At 38.7% G+C, this 19,663-nt stretch overlaps 1 protein-coding gene across 3 annotated transcripts; it reads right to left on the bottom strand.

The window, feature by feature from the left end:
* On the bottom strand, positions 1-17,780 carry Poli (DNA polymerase iota). 3 transcript variants are annotated; one of them, XM_042675150.1, is made up of 10 exons: positions 17,661-17,780; positions 15,736-15,861; positions 14,825-14,989; positions 13,214-13,366; positions 10,587-10,823; positions 8,545-8,723; positions 7,577-7,668; positions 4,783-4,913; positions 3,479-3,684; positions 1-1,039 (listed from the first exon to the last, which is right to left on the bottom strand). In XM_042675150.1, the coding sequence occupies exons 1-10, from the start codon at positions 17,752-17,754 to the stop codon at positions 233-235; spliced, it is 2,190 nt and encodes a 729-aa protein (XP_042531084.1). In that variant the 5' UTR covers positions 17,755-17,780; the 3' UTR covers positions 1-232. The 3 variants fall into 3 exon arrangements, with proteins under 3 accessions (XP_042531084.1, XP_042531085.1, XP_042531087.1); XM_042675151.1 differs by having other exon boundaries at positions 17,649-17,751; XM_042675153.1 differs by having other exon boundaries at positions 15,736-15,858; positions 17,649-17,751.
* Positions 17,781-19,663: the final 1,883 nt, after the last annotated feature.

Here is a 19,663-nt window from a genome sequence, read left to right as displayed (position 1 = left end):
TTGACAGATTCCTTTTATTGGAAAGTAAAATAGTTGTAGAAATTAGAATATTTTTACATTATTGTTATATTTTTATGCTTTGTATCAGAATGTACCTCTTATGACCACTGGATCTCTACATTATTGAATATCAGTGTTTAATTAAGAGGAGCTGCAAATCCTACTAATCTGAGAACAATGATAACTCCGTTGCTTAAAATTTTAAGCCCCTGTTCTGGCTGTGCTTTATGCACTATGTGGAATCTGATGCAGCTCTCTTCCACTCAGCCAACAATTCTTTCTGGACCTCTTCTGGTAGTTCATAGAAAACTTGAGGATCAACTTCAGGTGGAAAAGTAACTTTCTCTGCAGCAGACTCTTGCTCTCCTTTTTCTTGAAGTCCTTCTTGAGGAGAGGCTGTTGTTGTTTGCTTATGGCTGCCTGTACTGCGGTTTTTGGAGAAAAGCTGCTCACTCTGCAAATTTGGAAATGAATGGAAAACAGATACAGTAGTGTTTATTTTGGAAAAGTGAAATCCTTGAGATTCTTTAGGTCCTTGACTTGTTCGTTCATCTTTTAATCGATTATCTATATAGTATGAGTAATCTTTTTGGCTAGATGAATAACAGGAATTACTGCTACTTGAACTTGAGGTTCCTGGTTCACAAGGATATGTAGAAGATACCTGCTTGCTACTGGATAAATTATCTCTAGAAGTTAATGGAATATCTTTCATTTGCTTTGTAGAAAAGAAAGATAATACTCCTCTGGAAGCATGTAGTGGACAACTCAAACTTCCTTTCTCTTGAAATTTTTCTCTAGATTTTCCAGAAAGTATTTCGTCTTGAATATCTGCAGGAAGCTGCTTAAAAACTTCTTGGTCAACCTCCTCAGGAAGTAAACAGAGTGGAAATTCATTAACATCTTTTTCATTAGAAACATTTGTAGTGTCCAATGGAGATTCCCCAGTTCCTGTACTTTCAATTCTTCCACTTGGTAGAAAATTCGAGTTTGTTTCTTTGTCTTTGAAAAAATCTTCTATATGAGTGTCTTTCATTTTCTATAATCAGAAGAGCAGATTAGTTCAGTTATCTGATGTCTTGTAAAATATCCCTGCTGCTGCAGAGAAGCCTATAGTTTCACTGACAAAATGTTTCAAACCAATTCGGCACATTCAATCTTTTGTAGTCAAACATTCAGAGATAATTAACCTATCAAAATTTGTCACATGGGTCTGGGAAGGTGGCTCAGTGGTAGAGCGCTTGCCTTGCATGCATGAGGCCCTGGGTTCGATTCCTCAGCACCACATAATCAGAAAAAGCCAGAAGTGGCATTGGGCTCAAGTGGTAGAGTGCTAGCCTTGAGCTGAAGGACAGCGCCCAGGCCCACAGTTTAGGCCCCACGACTCACCAAAAAAAAAAAAAATCAAAATTTTCTATTCAAATTCACACAAAATTTTACAGCTTTTAGCTTCAATTTCAGTTTTAAGAGCCATAAAATATATACATGCTGACATGGTAGTCCATGCCTACAATCTCAGTTATTCCAGAAGCAAACAGGAAGAATACAATTCAAGGACAACCTATAGAGAAACCTTGCTTGTCTCAAAACAAGCAAGGGATGGTGATCAATGCCTGTGCTTTCAGTTATTCATTTGACACAGGCAGAAGGATCCAAGCTCTAGGCTGAACTGGGCAAAAATGCAAGACTTTGTCTAACGACCTCAAGTAAGGTTTAGAGACTTGATGGCAAGCTCAATATCCTAAATTCAAGCCCCAGATGGCCAAAAACAAAGTACATACACAGTCCAACATAGTTTCCATAAACTTGGATGCAACAGTAACTTCCCAGGTATTAACCTCCGGTTGTGGCAGCCCAAGTACAGGCCTGTAATCCCAGCATTTGAGGTTGAGTGCTGAAGAAGACAATTACACATTTGCAACCAGCCTGGCCTACACAGCACTTTCCAGAGCAGTTATGGCAATTTAGCAAGACCTTGACTAAAATAAAACAAAGAATGTAAAAAAAGAACAACTACTGTGTACCAGAGAGGCAAAGTTACTTCATGGTATCTATTTCTCTACTCCCACTGTAAATTAGAGAACCTTAATTCCCATCCTACAGATTAAGATGTGGAAAGTAAATAGTTTTTTAGCTTTGGGTTAATACACTGAATAAAAGGATTACAAAATAAAAAAAATAAATCATTTTCATAGCATTTTGTTCTCATTTAAGTAGAAGTAAAAACACTGCTAACCTTATACTGATTAAAAAAATAAGGATTTTAAATTGTAGACTTTTTTCTTTTTCTTTTTGGTCAGTTGTGGGGCTTGACCTCTGGGCCTGGGAGGTGTCTCTGAGCTCTTCAGCTCAAGCTAACACTCTACTACTTAAGCCACAGTGCCACTTCCTGGTTTTCTGGTGGTTAACTGGAGGCAAGAGTCTCACGGACTTTCTTGCCCACTGGCATTGAACTGCAATCCTCAAATCTCAGCCTCCTGACTTGCTAGGATTACAGGCATGAGCCGCTGGCACCCAGCTTAAATTGCAGACATTTTTTAAAGCATCCCATACTTGCTACAACACTGTTTATTAGTCATATAAAAATGTGACTGGACCCTGCTCTATTGACACAGTTTTTTTGTCTATTTTGATGCCAGTACTGTTTAAGACTGGGCCTTGTGCTCTCACTCAGTTTTTTGCTCATTACTGGTGCTCTACCCCTTGAGCCTCACCTCCACTTCTACCATTTTTGCTAATTAGTCTTAGATAAGAGTCTCTGAACCTTTATTCTCAGATCTCAGCCTCTTGAATAGCTAGGGCTATAGGTGTGAGCCAACAATATTGCTACCAAAAGTCAATGTAATTTCAAAACTAAGAAAATTTAAATACCTTAATTATGAAAAACACAGGGCACTAGTAGCCAATACCTTAATCCTAGCTACTCAGGAGGCTGAGCTCTAAGTATTGCAGTTCAAAGCCAGTCCAAGCAGGAAAGTCCATGATACTCTTATCTCTAATTAACCACCAGAAAACCGGAAGTCAAACTGTGGTTCAAAGTGGTATAGCACTAGCCTTGAGCAAAAGAGCCCAGAATTCAAGCCCCATGACCAACAACAACAAAAATGAAGAAAGTACTAGTTATGAATAGACTGACAGACAAAAACAGATTCCATTTCCAGTTTCTGGGAATGTTTTCATCTATGAGTTAATCTATCATAATCCTCTATCTGAAATGGGTTAGTAGCACTTCCAAAACAGAAGCTCTGTAACAGCTTTCTCTTTTACTTAGTGATGTTTATGGTTTCTTCTTAGTTTACAATATATTATTTAAGGCTAGCAACCATTCTCTAATAGTCACTATAAACAAATAAGTCATCCAAACAGTATCACCCAAAGAATGTCTAATATCAGTTAAATCCAAATGTAGATATAATACATAACTATATTCTATAAATTCTGTTCTTACACAATTGAATGATAAACAGAGAATACTTACAAAGCTGCGCTTGCCAGAGTGTGAAGTTGTTGATAATGAAGGTGTTAGATAATAATCAATAAGCCCTTTCTTAGCAGTATTTTGGGCTTTTAGGTTGCAGAAGCATACACTTAGAAGAGTAAGGTGAAATGGCATCTTCACATTCACCATATTTCGAAAAAGTTTCATAAGTATATCAACCATTGGAGTCATCACATCATAATTTCCTGAGTGAAATATTCAAGAATATCTAAGCATGTTATATCACAATTAATATTGAGCTTAATACAAGTTATATGCTTAGAATAAGAACCAGAAGTCCTAACTTACACTTTTCAAAAGATCAAACAGTCGATGGGGGATTATTATCAGAAAAAAACAAGACCACAGTGGGAAGACCAGGAACAAGAGCACAATAGAGGTAAACATGATCAAGATGTTATATGCTTATGTAAAAAATGACACAATAAAACCCATTATTTTATACAATTAATATAAGACATGATGGTTAATCTTGATTAACAACTTAATTGGATTGAGAAGCATCTAGAAGATTAGTAAAGCACACCTCAGGGTGTGTCTCTGCAGATTATTTCCAGAGAAGATTGAGAACATCCATCCTAAACGTGGACAGCATCACCCCATAGGCTGAGGGCACAGAAAGCATAAAAGAAATACGAGGATAAAGCCCAGCGTCCACTTCCTTACCACCACGAGGAGAGCTGTTCTGCTACACTATACCACCCAAAAGATAGACTCAAACCTCAAAAACTACCACAGATACTAATTTTTAAAACTACTTAAAAAAGTGGATATAATGATGGACACTTGTCATCCCAGCTACATAGGAAGCATAAATAGAAGGAACATGTTCAGGCCACCTGGGAGAGGGGGACCAAATCTAAAAAGTAATAAAAGCAAAAAGGGCTATAGATTTGGCTCAATGGTAGAGGACCTGCCCAGCAACTGCAAGGAAGGCCCTGAATTCATACCAAGTACAGCCAAAACAAAAAAGGAAATTAAAATACTAAATTGAAATCACTGGGCATCTTTTCCTTACTTACTAAATATACACTATATAATTAGTTTCAATAATGAAGAAAGATGGAAAATGTTCCTATTCCTAGCACTCAGGAAGTGGGGGCAAGAATAATGACCTACAGCCTGAGCTACAGAGCAAGTTCCAGGCCAGCCTGGGCTACATAATGAGACCTTGCCTCAATTTAAAAAAAATAATAATTCTAGTGAAGACATTTGATAGGATAAAAGTATTAAATGCTTCAGAGTTCAATCTGACAAATACATTCTTAGGAAACTAGTGATACCTGTCCCTAACTTCTGAATGATATGGGATGGAATGGGACACTGACGACTCTCACGACTGTAGTGCTTCTCGGGTGAATATCGACGGATTACTAATCGTATTGTATGGGGCCTCCTTCCATCTTGGCATACCCTAAAAATATGAAGAAATGAAAATTAGAGAAAGTATTAAATACTTTTTAATATATTTTTATTGTAAAGATACTGAACAAAGGGGTTATAGTTACATGAGTAAGGTAATGAGTAATTGAATATATTCACTATTAAGCACTGTTACCCCCTCCTTTGTTTTTCCCCTACATCCCTTCTATCCCCACCTGCCCAACTCCTCCTTCCCCCCCCAAGAAGTTGTAAAGTTCATTTTCAACAAAATAGTATAAGACCACAATTACGATACAGTAGACAATAGTAAACAAGAAAGTTCCAAGGTGCCTGAAATATCTAAAGAAGCTATGCACTAAACCTCTGACATTACAAATCTAAGATCTGAAACAGAACAGAAATAGACAGAATCATAAGACAAGCTGCTTTACCAATCTAAAATGTAAATGAAAGCAACATATTAAAAGACCATCCCATCTGACAAGAGGAAATAACTTAAAACTTACAAGAGAAAAAGTTTCACAAGTTTTTGTGCAAAATAACTTTTGCTCATGGAAACTCTCTGAATAGACTTGAAAGAATCAGTGATTAGTGTTAACATTACTGCATATCGGAGCCATACTATAAAAGATCAATTGCTTACATTTAGGAAGACAATCGTGCATTTAAACAAAATTCCATCTAAATGGTCTTGGTTGTGATGTTAAAAGTTTTAATGAAAAAGAAAGTTTTAATGAAAAAGGAAGTGGCAGCTCATGCATATAATACTAGCTACTCAGGAGGCTGAGATCTGAGGATCAAGGTTCTAAGCTAGCCAAGGCAGGAAGGCCCATGAGACTCTGTTCTTCAATAAACTACCCAACAAGCCAGAAGTGGAGCTGTGGCTCAAGTGGTAGGGTGCTATCTTTGAAAAGAAGCTCAGGGACAGCCCAGGCCCTGAATTCAAGACCAAGGTAAGGACTGGCACCAAGGAAAAAAGAAAAAAGAAGAAAATGTAATTACTAGAAAAGTAAGTGTAATTAAGGGATAATATTTTCCTCTTTCATTTTTTACATCAATTCATTAAAAATCATACCATAAACAAACGAAAAATATACATTTTAATACTCAATGAAAATTCTAAATTTGAGTAAATAATTTTGTCTCTCTTCCTGCTATATCACAATTTTCTTGATTGATGTTCAACCAAGGTAATAAATATTTTTAGTAGCTCCTGCAAACAAATGACTTGATTATCTTCTAGCTACACTTGTTCTTTTAAGTAATTACACAATTCAGAGTAAGATATGCAACTGTGATACATTAGAAAGAGGTTAAATCCTAAGCAATTTTAAACTATTGCCTAGAGAATGGATTAAAATTATATAGTTTGACATTTCTTTAACAACTACAGAATCATCATATACTCTAAAACAAAAAGCATTAACACCACCACACCAACTCCCTCCCCCCTATACACAGTCTTTTCATTTCAGAGTGCTCTAATATCTAACTGAATAAGAGTGCATGACCCAGTTTCACAAGTACACTCCCCATCCCAGCCTGAGTCATCCTGATGTAGCTGGTGCACACAAGGCAGCCTCAGTTGCATGCAACAAGATGAGCTGCAAGTCAGCTCCGGACATGAGGCAAGATGTATGTTATTGCAAAACTGGAGGAAACTTAATCCATTTTCTGAGACTTAGAATCATCCCCAAACAGTTAGATACAGTTAGCCTTTCTACATTTAGTGCTGAAGCACACCTAAACTAAGCTATTAAACATCTGTCACTCCAACTAGAGAAATTTCTAACAAGAGAGAAAATGAAAAGAGATAAATACTTTTCTACAAAGTAATATGAAATATATACACAAGGACCAGAATCCCAATACAAATTTATAATCCTTTACACACTCTATTTTCTGTGTCTTCCTTTGACTCCAATTTCTTTGTGTCTGTATGCTGGTCCTGTGGTTTGAACTTGAGCTTTTTTGGCTCAAGGCTAGCATTCTACCACTTCAGACACACCTTCACTTCGGGCTTATAAGTGGTTAACTGGAGATAATTTCCTGTCCAGGCTGGCTTCAAACCATAATCATCACTTCTCAGCCTCCTGAGTAGCTAGGATTATAGGTGTGAGCCACCAATACCAGGTTCCCACTTTCTTTTCCATAGTCTGAGGTAAAGATGTAAGGTTTCACTGCCTTCCTCAACCATTACTGTTTTATTAGCTTTCTCTTCTTAAACATGACGAATTCAGCTGTTCCCACATAACAAGTTTTAGAATTGTGACAGTATTATTTCTCTCTGTATTTTTCCCTCTTACTACAAAGCAACTATTAGGTTGCGAGCAAACTTTGCACTTGCCAAGAAAAATTTAACCTATTTCCTTCTCACCTAAGGATTAGAACAAGCGTAGGAATAAGAAGTATCCATAATATCCCTTTAGGTAACTAGGTTAGGAGCCACAAATACAACTGTATATTACTTAAGACTAGTAAAAGAAGGTGGATTAAATAAGAGCAAATATTACTGTTCATAATAGTTTATAACTATATATATATATAATAGTTTATCAGAAATGCAATATCTATCTGTATTAGGGAACATTGTTTCCTGTAATCTTCAAGATCCAAGACAGAGGATAGAGTAGTCTTTTTCTTGCACACAGAAGGAACATACAGGACAAGTTAGCAGAATGGACTGACAATCACCTGTTCAAAAGGCTAGCAAGAAGTTCTTCAATCTTTTTTTTAGCTTCTACTTCTGATGAACATTTTTTAAATGAATCTTCTTCACTAAAGGACTACAAAAGATGTATAAGATAAATGTAAACTTGAGGAAATATATACAGTATATATGTCAAAGAAATATCCAATATATTACTTGTTAAATAACTTGCCTCTTGTGCTGCTCACTTTCATACTAACTTTTTTTGTAGAAGTTACTGTCCTCTACTAGAAGAACACTGAAAGTGAAAAAAGTTACACAGCTCTAGTACCAACTACAAGTTTACTGCATGACTGCAGTGAGGTTCTGCCTAACTCAAAGGTGAACTGTAAAGATTAAATGGACTGAGGTATATATAAAGCACATAGTAAAGAACTTGTTATGTATGAAAAAATAATAGTGTTAACTGAATGATTACAACTTTCCCAACTATTGGACTATTCTGAAAACAACATTCTTAAAAGACTAACACATTGGTCTGGGAAGCTGGCTCAGTGGTAAAGTGCTTGCCTTGCATGTATGAGGTCCTGGGTTTGATTCCTCAGCACCACATAAGCAGAAAAAGCATGAAGTGGCACTGTGGCTCAAGTGGTAGAGCATTAGCCTTGAGCTGAAGAGCTGAAGGACAGCACCCAGGCTCAGAGTTCAGGCCCCACAACCAACAAAAAAAATAAAAAACTGCATTTATATATGTTTATATATGTGCTTATATGTTTTACAGGATGTAAGCTGTAGTCAATCAAAATGACGAATTGAGAATTCAAAGTATTAACACTCAATCTGAATTTAAGAATATGTATTAATCTAATAAATCAGCCTTCTCATAGGAAAAGGATTATGTACTAAGTGAAAAGCAAACTAAAGTAATAAGAACATGATAATAAAACTAGAAATCCTTATCTCAAGTCTTGTAATAATCAGTACTTAATTAAAATAACTGACAGCCATGTACCTGAGGTGGTCCTGAGGGCATGACAGGAGAGTTATCCTCCCCAAAACTGAGCTTCTGGATACGCTGAGCAACTGAAATTCCTAATTCCTTTTCTAATATTTTGAAAGAAAAGCTTTGGAGATCACACACACTGTTGATTCCCAGAACTTCAAGACGTTTCGCAGTTTTATAGCCAATACCTAAAGAATAACAACAAAAATAAACTTAAAATACTAAGACATGTCAGTCCTATTTTAAGCCCTAAGTTAATACCATTGCAAATTAGGATATTTTTCTTCCACTCATGGCCCTTGAGTTATATAGATTTCTTTCAAGTTCGGACAACATTATATTATAATAAGTAGAGATAGTCAGTAAATTCTACCATAGTAAAAATAATTTTTTTTTATTGTAAAGCTACTATACAGAGGGTTACAGTTACATGAGTGAGGTAATGAGTACACTTCCTCTTGAACATTGTTACTCCCTCCATTGTTTTCCCCCTACCATCCCCTCCCTCCCTCCCTTCCCCGAGGTTTTTTTTTTTTTTTTTTTGATTGTGATTAAATGATTACATAATTTCAAAGTCACAAGTTCATTCTAACTTCCCTGGAGCAAATTGTCTACCACAGTCTGTAATATATAACAGTGTTCACATGTTATATACCATATTTGTGATCAGCAGCATGGGGATATTTAGTAGTGGTTCAACCAGATGAGCGGGAGTTCTTTGTTTCTTAAGTCCTGTTAGTTTTGTCGTATCACCTAACCTTTTGGATTTAGCATCCACTTATCAGGGAGACCATGTACCGTTTGTCTCTTCGTTCTTGGCTTACCTCGCTCAACATGATTCCTTCTAGCTCCATCCATTTCCCTGCAAATGCCATTATTTTGTCATTTCTACTCAGACTATTTAATGCCTTCTTATTCAGTTAAAAGAGAAGTTAATTCTACAATTATCTGGTTACCTTGTACAGTAAAATCAGAAAACTAGGCAACAACTTGGGGGAGAGGAGGTTTAAAGTGGGGCAACAGATTTTTATAGCATAAACAGGAAGACCAACAATTGGTAATAAAGAGAAAAGAAGCTTGTAATAATAGGTGGTAACAAAAAATAAATTCAAATAAGAGTTTGTATTAGCATACAGTCCTCCGTTTCTTACAACTTGACTTTGTTCTTCAGAATGAAAACAATAAAACTTCAAAATGATATTGAAGAAAGCAGATATAATACAATTTAGAATCAAACAAATATTGGTCAAAAATGGGAAACTATGACATCTACTACCTAAATTTCTGTTGTCTTAGAAAATTGATTTCCACAGATTACATCAGATTTTCCAACAATGCCACAGAAATGAAGTGTAACATATTCATTAATGATTATGTCTATAAAATACAGGCACTTGATCTTCAATGGCAAAAATCTGCACCAAGATGTGAACAGGGGAATGAGCTCAAAGAAATCCATTTCCTCTTTAAAACAAAGAAGTTGACCTAGAGGCTTTGACAAGCCATTTGTAACCCTACTATTTTATTTATTTTACTCTGAGGGTTCCCAGAGACTTAACAAAATGTGACTTTCTTCTCTAGATTCAATGTACAGTATAAGACTACGAGCCAAGGACTGGAAATGAAAGACCATATGTTTCAAGATTATAATATTCACAAACTGGGCTGGGAAAGTGGCTCAGTGGTAGAGCGCTTGCCTTGCATGCTTGAGGCCCTGGGTTCGATTCCTCAGCACCACATAAGCAAAAAGAAAAAAGCCAGAAGTGGTGCTGTGGCTCAAGTGGTAGAGCGCTAGCCTTGAGCTGAAGAGCTGAGGGACAGCACCCAGGCCCAGAGTTCAGGCCCCACTACCGGACAAAAAAAAAAAAATATTCACAAACTGATACAGAAAAGTACTTCCATGTATCCCTTCCCACAGACTAGATTTTGTTATCGTTTTCTCTAAGAGCCAAGTACATACCTCTAGGAATTAATGACATTGTATTAATAACTTTCAAGATGAATGAAATAAAACAAAGGCAATAGATATTTTTCATATACATTTGTCTTACCAGGCATTTCCTTTATGTGGTTCAAACTATTTATGAGATCTTGACAACTTTCAGGTAGTAAGACTGTTTGTTGATTTGGTTTAAAGACACCAGAAACTAATTTTGCCAATAGTTTATTAGAAGCGACTCCAGCACAACCTGTGAGCCCCAGCTGATTATGCATGGCTTCCCGCATCTCTGCTGCTACTTGGGATCCAACAAGTAGTCTCATATGCATGATATTATGGAGGTTCACAGCTACAAAAGCAGACAATGTTGTTTAAAGTCACAACAAAATATTTTAATTTTCTTCTTTACAAAACAATTTTTAAAGAGTCAGAGCTTAGTTTATACCCAAACCCTCCCCCAACCACTAACACTACTCTGCTGTGCTTGAATTATTCCTTTGGTTCTTCGTAGGATCCCATAAATTTAACAAACACAAGTGAATTCCAAGGAGCTATAATAAATGTATGCTGAAAGTGGTTAAATATTATAGATTATGAAAACTGATCTAATAATTCCTACAGACAGTAACTTCTATTTGCACTTACCTATAAATACACATACAAGTATTACAGTAAGAAAGCTAACCAAAAAAAGCCATGTGTGAGCTCCCAGGACCTGAGATCAAGTACCATCATAAAAAAAATAAATTCATTAAATTTAAAAAGTAATTTCTTAAAGCTAACATAATAGCTTCAAAGATCTAAATCTAAACTTTACACACCACCAATATGTGCTGCTGAAAACAATTTTTTACCTGTTTAAGAGATCTTTTATGAAACTGAATACAGAAAACAAATTTGGCATGAAAATTACATCCTTTATCCTTAGGACTTAAGCAAGAAGGATTTACAGATGGAGTTTAATGATGTTTACAAATGACTTCCAAATCATCCTTTCTACAAAGCAAGATAAACTGACATATGATTTATCTGTAAGAAAGAACTTAAATGTATTCATTATACAATTCTACCAATTTTTCTGTAGGCTTGAAAAAAAAACCTAGTGTGAAATAGGAAAAATTATATTTTCTATTTAGAATATAAAATATAGCTCTCTGTAGAGAGATATGTTCTAATCAATACATTAAGTTTGCTTTGAATTATAAAGAAATATATTTTGAACCTCGTTGGTATTTAGCCTTTGTAAGTGATAAGAGAGAACAGATGGTAAGACACATGAAAAGCTTCATGTCTCCTAGAAATGGTGGCTCTACCTCTTTTCTTTTGTGGAAAACTACAGTAGAGACAGTCCTATAAATAGAGATGAAAAGAAGTACATATCTAGTCCTACTACCAAAAGGGTATTACAACTGTTACACAAACGCAAAGCAGCTTGTTTTCTTTTTTTGTATGACATGGGATTCACTACACCTGAAAACCTATTTAGATACTCACTGGATACTGCTTGTTTTCAAATGCCACTATCTCTAGAAACACCATCAGTTTGTTGTTGTTGTTTTTTCTTGTAAGTACTGGCATTTCGTCCAAAGGCTTTGTGTTTGCTAGGCAGACATTTCTACCATTTGAATCATGTTTCTAGTCCTTTTTACTATCATTATTTTTCAAATAAGCTATTTGTGCATCCTACATAACTGGACTGAAAGGGACATGCCACTGCACCTAGGTTTTTATTTGTCGAAATGGGCTCTTGCACACTGTTTTGCACTACCTGGCTCAAATGGTGACCTTCCTGATCTCAATCTCCCAAGTTGCTGGGAGTACAGGCATGAATCACCAACCCAGCTTCACTCACATCTTAGTGAAGGAAATGAGCCATGTTGCTTTCTTGCTAATAATAGGTAGAGGTGATATGAACTGTTAACTAGAAAGTTGGAAAAGACACATAGCAAGCAGGTCTGTGAAAGACCTGGACAAGATTCTGTGAGTGCTAACTTAGAAAGGGAGAGACAACTTGAAGGTCTCAATGCCTCAGGAACAGAGGGATCCAAGGAAAAGATTCATCAATGGCAAAACCTCAAAATCTACTTCAATGTTTGCTTAGAGATGGTGTAGAAGAATTAAAAGTCAATCTAAAAAATGTAGTAACAAACCAATTCCTGGAATGTAAGGTTAACCTAAAGAGGACTTTATGGTTGAGATGAAAGCCAGGTGCTGGTGGCTCATGCCTTTAATCCTAGCTACTCAAAAAGCTGAGATCTGAGGGCTGTGGTTCAAAGCCAGCCTAGGCAGAAGAGCTGTGAGACTCTGATCTCCAATCAGCCACCAAAAAACCAGAAGTATAGCTGTGACTCAAAGTGGTAGAGCAATAGTCTTGAGCAAAAAAGGACAGTGCCCAGGTCCTGAGTTCAAGCCCCATAACTTACCAAAAAAAAAAAACCCAAATACAAACACACACACACACACACACACACACACACACACACACACACACACACACACACAGAGAGAGAGAAAAGAAAAACAATTGAGAAGAAACAGTATATTAGAGAGATGAAAACTGGACAGCTACAATTCATCAAAATTCTTCATGCTTAACATGGAATGGGAACAAGTCATTCATTTTAGTTATCTTAGATGACCTCCTCCAAGTCAGAAATCTTTCAGAATGATAGAAAGGAGTCCCTAACATTAACCTAGGTGTACTAACTTACTAAGGAGAAGGACTGTGAATGCACTCACGTTGATTATTGTATACATGACCAGACACTGTCACTGCAGAAAGCTCATTACTTTGAAGGTGCTGGAGTCTCTTCTCAACCATTTCTGTTAGATCCACAAAATTCTCATCAAATCCAAGTCTCTCAACAATGGGACTAAATTCTTCCAACAATTCTAGATTCAAATAATAGAGAAACATAGATGTAAGTGCAAATTTAACTTAATGTTTAACAATCATCAAATACATTGTTAATAGATATAGATATATTCATTACTTCATAATCATTTTTAAAAGGTCTCATTCACTGGGAAGTTTTCTTTTTTCTGTACCACACTGACTACATACCAAGAAAACAAGCCCCCAAATGACATTCCTGGGGAAGTTACTCATAGCCACATTTTTAGCTCAATCATCCATGCTTATAATTTCTTATATAGAATACAATAAATATCAATGCTTATAGTTAATTATATATAATCTTGAAGATGATGCCAAAGAATAAATTATAGCCTTCTTAGGAAAGCAGCCATGACATGCTTAGTTTATTTCTTCCTAAGTTATAAGAGCTTTCTGTGTATTATATACATCTAAACCTTTTCATATGAAAATTGAGAACAAGTAAAAATAATAAAAAGTTAATAGAAAGCTGATTTGTACATTTTTCTAAACTCTATATATTTGCAGTATACCAGGGCACAGCATTTCCATTTTTTCTGTTCCCTATGCCACTAAGGTTCAAACACAAACTAGCATGGGAGAATTTAACTATACTGTAATTTTCCATGCACACATAACATCATAACGTTTTAAGAAATCAGATTTCAAGGGGTTGGGAAGGTGGCTCAGTGGTAGAGCGCTTGCCTTGCATGCATGAGGCCCTGGGTTCGATTCCTCAGTACCACATAAGCAGAAAAGGCCAGAAGTGGCACTGTGGCTAAAGTAGCTAGAGTGCTAGCCTTGAGCTGAAGAGCTGAGGGACAGCGCCCAGGCCCAGAGTTCAGGCCCCACGACCGGACCAAAAAAAAAAAAAAAGAAATCAGATTTCAATTATTATTAACATTACAGACAACTCTCCCAACTATTATTAGTGCATTAGAAAACAACATATTCTTCATAACAAACTTAAAGCTTTAATGTCTTCCTTATACTCAATTTTCTTTTTTGTTACTAAATAATAGTCATGACAGAATCACTTCCAAGTGTTCATTCTCTTGTAACATTAAGAGTAAGTGACTTTTTCTTTTTCTTTTTTTTTTTGGGGGGGTGGGGGGCCGAGGGTTCTGGTCATGGGCCTGAACTCTGGGCCTGGGCGCTGTCCCTCAGCTCTTCAGCTCCAGTCTAGCGTTCTACCACTTGAGCCACAGTGCCACTTCCGGCTTTTTTCTTTTTGCTTATGTGGTGCTGAGGAATCGAACCCATGGCCTCAGGCATGCAAGGCAAGCGCTCTACCACTGAGCCACCTTTCCAGCCCCCAGAAAGTGACTTTCTTATATCATGTTTTTAAGTGGACTAGATCCAAAATAAAAAGCTTTTAGGAAAATAGAACTTGATTTAAGCATTTTACTGATTTATGCAGTACACAGACATCTTACATAAAAACTGTTAAAAAATATATTGCTCATAATTTGTACCTGTAACTTTGTAAGACATTTCTCTGTAACGGGTCAAGTCTTCTCCATTGACTAATATCAGCTGTGGGCACTTCTCTTTTGCATCTCTGACATTCATAAGTTTCTTAACTCCAAGCTCCCTAGCTTCATAGTTGCAAGTAACCACCAAGTATTTCTGCTGAACGCCTACACGAAATAAATATTTCTATGAGAAATTTAAGCAAAATTGAATATTTAAAATATAATCTACTAATCCCATGTTATAGCTGTAATGAAAAGAAAAAAATTGTCTCAGAAGATGAACTCTATCAAAATTCAACCAAAAATCAGGTTTTGGACTAGATGATAATAATAATAACCTATTATTAATTAAAAGAGTCTCATGTTAGTTTCCATATCCTACTTTCAGTCTTTAGCTGTTTTATCTACTTAGGGCAGAAATTATTTAATAAGAAAACACTAACAAACAATAAATTAGAGACTCAATTATTCATCTAAAAATTAAACTATTATTTCTCAAAGTTAACCAAAACTAATATAATCACTGTATTTCATAGGATTTTTAGTGATTAAAGAGAAATCAGACAACAAAAAATCCTACTACTCTATACTGCCATATATAATTCCAGTAATGGTTTACCAAAAAATAAAACAGTTGATAATAGGTACAATTAAATACCAGTTGCCACTAGAGAAACTCATTTTCCACATAAATCGCCAATGCATATAAGCAATGGTCTGCATATAAGCAATGGTCCAAATGCCAAGCTACAATAATTTTTAGGGTTTACACACTTGGCAATGAAGTAATCATGTTTCTGCAGTGCCTTAAGAACAGCTTTAATATGGTTAAGAAATCAGAATGAAGGGCGAATCATGAGGAGCAAACTCTATAATCCTACAGACAAATATTATTGAATGTGAAGAATTACCTAAAGGCTTCCCCTTCAATTCTGGATGTGAGATCATTTCTACTTGTGCATAAAAGCAATCAAGATCCACGTGTACTATGACTCTGGATGAGGAACTTTGTGTTGGCACCAATGGATCGTGAACTACTGCACAATAAGAAACAAAAGCATATAGACTCAGGCTGCTTATCATCTTTGACCAATCCTTTCTTAAAATACTTTCTCTGGCTGAGCATCAGTGGTTCACTACTATAATCCTAGCTATTCAGAGGCTGAGATTTGAGGATCCCACTTGGAAACCAGACTGGGCCGGAAAGTCCCTAAGCCTCTTATCTCCAATTAACCACCAAAAAGATGGAAGTGGCGATGTGGTTCAAGTGGTAAAGTGCTAGCTAGCCTTGAAAGGGATAGTGCCTAGACGCTGATGTCAAGCCGTAGGACAAGTGCCACAGGAAGGAAGGGAGGGAGGGAGGGAGGGAGGGGAAAAGGGAGGGAGGGAGGGAGGGAGGGAGGGAGGGAGGGAGGGAGGGAGGACAGGAGGAAATGAGGATTTAAGGATTTTTCACCATTATGGGTCAAATCTTTAAATACACCAAAGCATCTAAAATTATCAAACTCCAACAGCTATACATTCTTCAGTCTTGTTTACATAATTAGTGTTGCTTTGTGCATTATATTTTTCCCAGCATTAATAATGGGGAAAATCTTAATTAAAATTGGATGAGGCAGAACAGAATACTCTATGATTTTTTTTGGGGGGGCGGTCCGGTCGTGGGGCCTGAACTCTGGGCCTGGGCACTGTCCCTCAGCTCTTCAGCTCAAGGCGAGTGCTCTAACACTTGAGCCACAGCACCACTTCCGGCTTTTTTCTTTTTGCTTATGTGGTGCTGAGGAATCAAACCCACGGCCTCATGCATGCAAGGCAAGTGCTCTACCACTGAGCCACCTTCCCAGCCCCAGAACAGAATACTCTAAAGCAGTTTGATAATAAATCAGAAACGGCAGGAAAACTTGAAAAAATGTTGAGTTCCAACCACCATGAAAATTATTCCAAGGTACTGTCTCTCCATTTAAATAAATCGTTGGAAATACAAATTATTAAGACAACCTGGGGGTTCCAGTGAACTGTTTCAGCTCTCACGTGAAAGCAAGAGTCCCCAGGGTCTACAAGAGTGCTACCAATAAATACTAGCGTTGCAATATTTTAAGGGCACGAGGTGTAGCTCACTGGTGGGGCACTTAGGTGGCTCGCCTTCAGATCCTGGGTTTAATCCTCAGCACCAATCGACAGAGAACACAAATTCTGGTTTATGTCATGGGTGGTGAAAGAGATGAGAGGTAAGTCTTGCTCATCTTAACTACAATTTAAAAAATAACAAGGTAAAATAAAGACTGGAGCTGAAACAAAACCATCAGTGGCAAAATTGGCAGAAGGTAAATATTAAGGTACCAATTTCATTTTCTGATCCTCCTCCCCCCCAAAAAAGAGTAGGGAATGAGAGATCCTGGAGGGGGCGGTCAAAATTGGGATCTGAGACTGGGAGTGAGTCAGAGCAGAGGCGACACAGCAGCCTAGTGCTGGGTTCCAGGCCATCCTTCCCTTCCCTACCCCCGGGGTCGAGGCCAGCCCCCCCCACCGGGAGGCCGGACAAGGCCCCACCTTCCCCCTGCGGCCTCCGGGGAGCGCCCGCGGCCTTCCACGGGGGAGGGCGGGAACAGGTGCGCCTCCCTTCCGCTGCCCTCTCCTCTGCAGGGCGGGGGCGCCCCACCCCGTCCGACAGGGTGAGTCCATCCCCGGCCGGTACCAGCGGAGGCACCGCGAGGCCGCACCGCCGGCGGGGCCGGGAAGACCGCGGGAGGTGGGGGGTGGCGGGGACAACCGCGCCCCAACGGCCGCCGCCCCCGGGCGTCCGCCCGCCCAACCCCGCCCCAACCTTCTCATTTACACCCAGGGAGGCCGCCCGGTTCCGCCGGCGCACACTCGGCCGGCGCGGGAGCCTCCGGCGAGGGGCCCGCCGCCTCCGCGTCCGCCAGCTCCATGGCCGCCTCTTCCGCTTCCTCGTCGCGGCCGCTTGGTAACTCAGGCCCCGCCCCCCGGAGGCTCCGCCTCCAGAGAGGCTCCGCCCTCGGCGTCTGCCCTTGCGGCCAACCGCAGCGCAGCTTCCGGCTCGGTCGCCATGGAAACCGGGGGCCGACCAATTCCCCACCCCACCCACCCCCTGCCTCTGAGGTCCTCACGTTTGCGACTTTCTGGCCGACCGTCCTGCTTCCCGGAGTGATGCGCGGGCCTGGAAACCCGTGTCGGTCGGCGTGCTGGCTGTCTCCAGCACCAAGGGAGAGAGCGAGATCCCAAACAGCTTTTGCTTAGTGCTGGTTCTGGAGGGCTTTGGTGTAAGGCCTGCGCCACGAATTTTGCTTTTTTTTTTTAAAACCTTTGTTTTGTTCTCCAAACCAGGAGAATATTAACCAAATGAACTAAACCCCAGACCTGGATGGGGATAGAGATAGAGAAAAGTTGCAGATTATAGTAAGTAAAAGCCAGGTGGCCCTGTAGACTCATAGCACAAGCATGTTAAGGCTTCTTGAGTTTTGCTTGTTTTACTTTAAAAGTTTGCACCAAGTTGGGCCTCAAAATTGCTCAAGATCACTCAGACTCAGCATCTTGCAAAGAACTGCTCTGAGCCTTAGTTGCTGCACTGTTTCATGTGTGTGCAATATATATGATTAGATATGTAGCTATATTCAAATGTATCAGAATGTATACAATACACATTTTAGCTAGATATGATATACATAAGTATAGGTAAATTGGTATTTTATTGTCTTCAGAGTAAGTAAATGTGTATATAAAGCACCTAGAGAATAGTAGATGCTCAGTAAGTTTTAGTGCTTACACTAGGGTAGCCTGTATATGATGTGGTGTGCCTGTGTATTGATTCCAATAGAAGAAATTTTTTTCAGTTGAATGCTTGTGTCTTTCACAATGCCAGAATTTATTGAAAAACAACAAACCAGCAAGCCATGTCCATTGTGTTGGTATTAATTGGCCAAGTACTACTGAGATCACTTGATAACCTAGGCCATGCGTAACAAATTCTTTTTTTTCCCTAATCTTAATTACTAAATACTAATCCTCAGATCGTCCCAAACACAAAAACATACAGGTTTCAGTTCACTAGGGAAAAGTAAAAGTAGCAACAAATTCAGAGGTCTTGCCTAGAGCAACAGCAGGAGAGCATATAGCCAATCCCAGGAAGTCACTGCAAATGGTCAGGTAAGATACTAACCCAGTCACACTGCAGTTGAAGGGCAGAGCTAATTTAAGACTTTTTTTTTTTTCTTTTTATGCCTGTACTTATGGTTTGAACTATTGGCTTGGCTTTTTTGCTTGAAGCTAGCATTCTTCAACTTAGGCCACAGCTCTACTTCTGGCTTTTTGCTGATTAATTGTGTCAGATTATTTGGACTTGGACAGAAAACCACACAGACATCCAGGTACAGAGAACAAAGGCAGGTTTATTGCCAGAAAGGGGGCCAGCAAGACCCCTTCTCACAAGGGAGAAGTGAGAAGAAACCCCGGCTATTGTCTGAGGTGACCTATATAACCTAGGAGTTCCTAGAAGGAGCTAGGAGGCAGAGACCCTGGTGTGGACATGTGGGCCAAGGGCTTCATTATGACAGACTAGGATTGATGGCTGCTGGCCAAATAATAGATAAGGGGTCCTGCAGCTGCCCAGACCTGAAGGTCACTCTAAGGGGCTCTTGTTGCCTTATATGGTGGTGGCTGCCCGCAGAGAAGTGCCATCCCAAGGTAAAGTAGGTAGGAGGCTGATTATTTACTGCCTTTACTACATGGGCCTAGTGTTGCCTAGGAAGGGAGCATGCTAAGCTGTGGAGAGGGGGAGGCACGTGTTAAGCTATGGGAAGGGAGCTCATTGAGATAACAAAT

This window comes from Dipodomys spectabilis, unplaced genomic scaffold, assembly GCF_019054845.1.
Source record: "Dipodomys spectabilis isolate Male_0828 unplaced genomic scaffold, ASM1905484v1 ptg000024l, whole genome shotgun sequence".
NCBI lineage: Eukaryota > Metazoa > Chordata > Mammalia > Rodentia > Heteromyidae > Dipodomys > Dipodomys spectabilis.
This window is presented reverse-complemented; position numbering and strand designations above follow the sequence as displayed.

Coding starts and splice junctions, on each gene's coding strand:
- Poli (XM_042675150.1), bottom strand. CDS start 17,754: ATGGAGCTGGCGGACGCGGAGGCGGCGGGCCCCTCGCCGGAGGCTCCC. Junction 14,990..15,735: donor ATTGAAGGGGAAGCCTTTAG/GTAATTCTTCAC, acceptor TATTTCGTGTAG/GCGTTCAGCAGAAATACTTG. Junction 13,367..14,824: donor AATGTCTTACAAAGTTACAG/GTACAAATTATG, acceptor ATTTGAATCTAG/AATTGTTGGAAGAATTTAGT.